Raw genomic sequence first — 6000 nt, forward strand, 5'->3', positions numbered from 1 at the left:
TCAGTCACTGACTTGCTGAAAACCAACTATGAACTGCAACCGTTAAGCAATTAGTAACTTAAGTGATCCATCAATGGCTTTAGTCAATATTCAACCAAAAGTCACTTCACGTTCTGCTGTAGATCATGCTTTTCTCTGTTTTTATATACGATAAAATAAGCCTTAATTTATTCCCACAGTGGAAATTCAGTTGTTGCACCAACACCAGGACAGAAATAAGATAAACCAAAAAAGAATATATATAATATATAATATATTTAAGCAGCATAGACCAATATATAATATGCTTTAGTAATGATACGTTTTTATAGTTTATGGTCGTAGACAAATATATATAAAAGTAAACTGAATATATTTTGGTTTGGTTGGACTGTCATTTGAATACATCAATGTTTACACATTTTATAGACAAAGCGATTAAGCAATTATTGCATAACATCATCAGTTGCTGTGTTAAAACAAACATGCATCTTGCAAAACCGAATGGGGTTCAATCTTTCCATCAATATTTAACAAGATTGATATGGATTACCAAACAGGTCTACCGGAGGCACATGCCAGCCCCTATAGCTATATATTCTCCTGTATTTTAGTCCTTTTTTAATTTTAATATAGAATGATCTATGGCTCTGTATTGGCAAGAGTCTGACCAAGTGATACTAATCATGATTCAGGGGTTACGATTCCAAATATGACAACACTAAGCAAGGCGGCGTATTGCGATAAAAAAAATTAAAAAAACTACACACCGCCATGTGCATAACCTCTTTTTTTAATGCAATCAGAACAGTGAGATCTGCATTTACATTCATCACAGTTCCTGAAACATCCCCCATCAACTTAGCATTAAGTCATTCGGCTTATATAACTTAGATGTCCCCTGCTCGGGAGATGAAGCCCGTCTTTAATTATTAGTAAATTATGCGTTTCTATTTAAATCCTTGTGAATATTGTAATTATAATTATGTCCGCTAGGCGGCAGTAATCAGAAACTCACAATGAACTACTTCCGGGTTCTAGCTTTGTACACAACAACAACAACGCGAGGGCAAAACCATGGGCACAACTAGCGCAGTCTAACGCACGAGCCGTCCTGTCTGTGTCCGAGACACAGACAAAACACATCCTTCCCTCTTTCAGTCGCCATGTTGTTCCTCCGGACCGCCGCCCGCCGCTGCAGAGGTCTGGCCGCCCCGCGCTGCCTGCCCGTCGGCCACAGTGCCTCCACATCCACCGCTACATACGTCCAGGGCCAGAGCCCGGAGCCACGTATCCGGGAGTACTTCTACTATATTGACCACCAAGGGCAGGTGAGTGTGTGAACTGACACACAACAACAACAACAACAACAACAACATACTTATACAATACATCCCCTTGCGAGCATGACATGTTGGTATCTGCTCCACTTCCAGCTGTTCCTCGATGACACTAAAGTGAAGAACTTTGTCACCTGCTTCAAAGGTAAAACAAATTACACACACACACACACAATACAGTGCTTATAATTCAGGCCAACGTGTTCTTAACAGGAATTTATGAAAAAGCCCCCCCCATATACTTTAATGTGTGTGTAAACCAGCCTAAAGGAACTGAAGAGTAACCTTGAACAATAACTTTGAATAATTAAAAGCATCACGTTTGCTGTGTGGTAATTTAATATAACACGTTTATTTCGGAGTATGCACCATTTAATCACAACGTCCAGTTTTTAAAAACTAGATTTGACACACACAAAAGACGAGGCTGTCAGTATTCTTTATTTAATTGCAGAGAGAGAGAGAGAGAGAGAGAGAGAACACATTAATTATTTTATTGGGTTTGTTGATGGTAAGAAGAACATCCTATTGCTAAGACAAGGTCTCGAGATAAGCTAAGGAATCATATTTGTGCTAAAACAGGTGTTTTGAAGTGTGAAGCGGTCTCTGTTGCTGCACTGCTCAGCAGCCCCTCGCTCTCCCTCCTCTTGTATTACCAGACAAACCGTTCCTGGTCTTCTTCTTCAGTCGGCTGCGTTCAAATCGGAGTGGCCGCTATGAGGAGGACTTCCCCTTCTTGTCCCCGTGCGGCAGGGAGAGGAACTTTGTGCGCTGCGATGACCGCCCCGTGGTCTTCACCCACCTGCTGCAGAGCCCCGCGGGGTCTCCGGGGATCACGGCCGATCGGGAGCTGCTGTCGTACTGCGGCGGGGCAGAGAAGCTGTCCGCCCCGTTCCGCCCGGAGGCGCTGTACATGCATCCCGACAGCGGGCGACTTTACCACCCGTGCTCGGAGCGCGCGGGCGGAGGCGGGGTCGGCCTGGTCAGGTCGGCTCTGGCCATCGAGCTCAGCCCGTTCTTTGTCTACGCTCCGGAGCGCGACCAATCGGGACAGCCGACGCACTTCCACTGGGGGGGGCGGAAGCACACACTGACCAATGTGCTCGCGGGATGCTTCCCCACTGCGGAGGAGACCAGCGGGCAGCAGGACGGACTGGGATAACTGAATGCACGTGAAGCCAATCAGTACCCCACACTGTGGGGGAAAGACAACCACGTTCTCACATGTTGTTGATCACGATGGGATTGTTACTGTTTGAAGCCGGAGCTCATGTGACTCCGTGTAATGTGATATATCATATTCATTGAAGATGCAGAGTGTTTTGGGGGGGCTTGAGACTCCTCAAACCAAGCAGCATCTCCCCTCATTACAGGTTGCAGTTAAACCTATTTTCCCCTTTTAGAGTCCCTAAATTAATCTGCAACTTGTTTACGGTAGAACTTCCCAGTATGTCACAAGTGAAGCAGGTAATTGAAGCAACTTTGCTAAAGAGAAGAGGGCAGTTCCTTTGCACACTGAGATGGTTATACAACAAACAACGGCCAGAATAATACAAAGCCTGCAAATAGAACATATATTATATATCATATTTATAAGAAACAGCTACATTTTCAGAGTCACAGATTTTTGCAGCAGAGTGCTAAACAGATTTTGGCTGAATTAAATTTGAAAATGTGCTTGCGTGGATTAGAATCAAATGGTATTTAATGTTCTTGAGATATGATAGAAGAAAAAAAACATACTGTGAATGTCATTTATTTACACACTAGCATTGAACATATTCTACTGAATTTAGGCCATACAATCAGATCCTTCTTTAATAAAGTGCAATACTCTGAATATTTCGTTTTGTATTGTCTTCTGTAACAATCTTGCTAAGAAATGTTTTATATGGAATTTCTTCTGCAGATCTTGGCACACTCTGCCTGAAAGTAACATCTACTTAATTAAACATTGTACGGTATGTGTACTTCAATAAAGTACTTCTATGTTGTGCTGTTCATTTAACTAATTTAACACTACACGTGTCTGACTGATGTCACTTGGCAGATGAAGATAACACATCAGTTCATTAAGAAAAAAAATGATAAATTATATTTAAAATGAATCTCACACCGGCAATAATAAACAGGCAAGGGGAAATGTTTGGAGTACATTTTGTTTTGCTATACTAAAGCCATGTTTGTACTTTTAATGTATTACCGTTTGACTACAGGCATTATGAATGAATGTGCAACATGCGACACGCTGTCCTCATTGCGTGTCGCTGTCCTCACTGCGCAGTGATTTAGCCTCCATTTGTTGATTAGGTGTGCTCTGAAACTGGCTGCGTCGCTTCTCCAACACGCCTCTCGCCCCTGGGCTGTTTGGCTTTTTAAAGAACTGCACGTCTCAAGAGACCCCGGCAATTATATGAACTTCGAGCCCAGGGCTGGCGTAACATGGCAGCGGCGTCCAGCAGCAACACATGCGGAGGTATGGAGCGGTCTCTCCGGGAGCGGGCCCCCCCGCTGCTCACGGACCTCTACCAGTTCACCATGGCGTACGCGTACTGGCGGGCCGGCCGGCACCAGGAGCCCGCCGTGTTCGAGCTCTTCTTCCGGGACGACCCGTTCGGCGGCGCCTTCTCGCTGTTCGCCGGGCTGCACGACTGCCTCCTGTTCCTGCGCTCGTTTCGCTTCACAGACGAAGGTGAGGGGAGTCGCTCCGGTCTCCTTATGCTCTCCGTTATTGTATTTAAAGCGCAGTAAGGAGCGACCCAGTCTAATTAAAGTGACATCACGTCGCATCGCCGTTGGTTGTCCTCCAAATCGCGTTCATCTCGCTGTGGTTGCGTAACATTCCGTCCGCGAGGGTCTCCGCGAGACTTCGCGAATGGAGTCGTTTCGCTGAACCTTGACGTTTGAACTTTAGCACACGAGAACGATCCGTAATCTCTCGTGCACGTGAAGCAGCACGCGTACTGACTGCATGCCGAGAGAGGGCCGGGTGAGGAGAGCTCATGCATAGGTACACTTGGCTGGAGTAATCAAGGCTACAACGTTAGCCGAATAGCTACGTTGCTAATCATTAGGCATTTGTCTCTCTTTACCAGTTGCCACGTGTGTTTGTCTTCTTGAAAATAAATCAGTAAGCTTGGCACATTTGGCAGCATCCTCCTCCAATTGAAAAGACTAGCTACCGACCGAACCAACTCTATTTGGGAGGGGTGAACTTCCTCGCATGGTACAACCCATGCAGAGGCTGCGGTGTCCGAATGCGAAACGTGTGTAGCCCACTTTAAGAGAAGATGAACTAACGTGACAAATGTCAACAAATAAAATTCTCGACCGGCCCAGAAGTGAAGCGGCCCACCGGGAACTCTCCCGATTCTCCACCCCGGGCCTGGGTACACTTGGCTGGAGTAATCAGGGAGAGGTAAAGCCAGGTGCTATGTAAAAAGGGCTGACCCATTTGACCTTGTACGTATGTGTCTTACACATGTGGTGTATTATGGGATTTGTTATTTCTGATTAGTTGCCATGAAAGCGGCGGATCAGTTGTAGCTTGTACTTTGTGTGCCAATTTAATCTGGAACATATGCATCATGTTTTAATAATAATAAAGATGATGATAATATAAATAGCAATAATACTATACAAATAATACTATACAAAGGCAGCACACAGTACAAGGAGTTTAAAAAAAAAATTAAATGTTTTAATAAATCTCAAATTACCTTCTTCCTGGAGGTAATTTCAGACCTATTTGAGACTCATTTAACATATACAAATATTTGACAATTTCTAAATATTCGGGTCCTTTAGGCGTCAAAAACAAACAGACCCTCCCAATTTCCTGCCACACAAATTCACTGCAGGTCTCAATTACACAAATTACAGTGTTTTTCAGCCAGCTCAAGAATGTCATGTATTTTTAATCTTAATCTGCAAAGTAACTACAATGGACCGAATAAAAGTAGGGAAATAGAAGTTTAAAGCTGCATAACACGGAAATACTCACAGTGCCATGCGCCTCTGAAGTGGTTACAGCAAGCTATTAGATTAATCTGTGTTCCCGTAATTGAGTGTGCGGTGAGCCTGGACACGTGAGGGCACGTGGATGACACGTGTTCTTGTGTGAGCGCACACGTGTTGCCGGTCTTGCTGTGTTCCAGCTGTTGAGCTAATGTTGTGTGTTTTGTGGATCCAGATGTGGAGTTCCTGCGCTCCGTCCTGCCCCCTGTCACCGACCCCGCCTTCTTCCAGTTCCTGCGAGGCCTCGACTGCTCCGGCGTCACACTCCGCTCCATCCCGGAGGGCACTGTGGTGTTTGCCAGGGTGAGCTCGGCCGCAGCCTTTTCAGGGTAAAACTGAAGGCCAAAGGTTAAATACAGGGTTCTGCAGTGGCGGTGGTTCAGTGGGACTAAGCTGTTTAACATCTCTAAAACATCTGCAGGTGCCTCTCATGGAGGTGGCAGGTCCGTTAGCTGTGGTTCAACTGCTGGAGACCAGCTTACTGTGTCTAGTCAACTATGCCAGGTAACAACCAACAAACGTACACACAGAAAAACCAGGTGGTCCTCGAAAAATATTATTTATTATTTAAAATTATTTGTATTTTACAGAATAATGAAGCCATAAAATACATGATTTCTTGAAATATTTCACTGAATGTAAGTATTATTATGCTGAAGCTTCA

At 44.6% G+C, this 6000-nt stretch overlaps 2 protein-coding genes across 4 annotated transcripts in view; both read left to right on the forward strand.

Moving 5' to 3' along the window:
* The first annotated feature begins 1005 nt into the window (after nucleotides 1-1005).
* c4h8orf82 (chromosome 4 C8orf82 homolog) lies at nucleotides 1006-3159 on the forward strand. Its single transcript, XM_034530485.1, has 3 exons — nucleotides 1006-1310; nucleotides 1416-1464; nucleotides 1979-3159. The coding sequence occupies exons 1-3, from the start codon at nucleotides 1146-1148 to the stop codon at nucleotides 2479-2481; spliced, it is 717 nt and encodes a 238-aa protein (XP_034386376.1). The 5' UTR covers nucleotides 1006-1145; the 3' UTR covers nucleotides 2482-3159.
* A 388-nt stretch (nucleotides 3160-3547) lies between these two features.
* naprt (nicotinate phosphoribosyltransferase) overlaps nucleotides 3548-6000 on the forward strand; it is a 7488-nt gene continuing 5035 nt past the window's right edge. The window contains exons 1-3 of one of the 3 annotated variants that reach the window (XM_034530481.1): nucleotides 3548-4011; nucleotides 5512-5639; nucleotides 5758-5840. In XM_034530481.1, coding sequence (XP_034386372.1) covers nucleotides 3762-4011; nucleotides 5512-5639; nucleotides 5758-5840 — 461 coding nt within the window. In that variant the 5' untranslated portion in view covers nucleotides 3548-3761. Of the gene's footprint in view, nucleotides 4012-5511; nucleotides 5666-5757; nucleotides 5841-6000 lie in introns of all 3 variants that reach the window. The other 2 variants (XM_034530482.1, XM_034530483.1) reach the window with 2 other exon arrangements.

The sequence above is a fragment of the Cyclopterus lumpus genome, chromosome 4 (assembly GCF_009769545.1).
Source record: "Cyclopterus lumpus isolate fCycLum1 chromosome 4, fCycLum1.pri, whole genome shotgun sequence".
Classification (NCBI taxonomy): domain Eukaryota; kingdom Metazoa; phylum Chordata; class Actinopteri; order Perciformes; family Cyclopteridae; genus Cyclopterus; species Cyclopterus lumpus.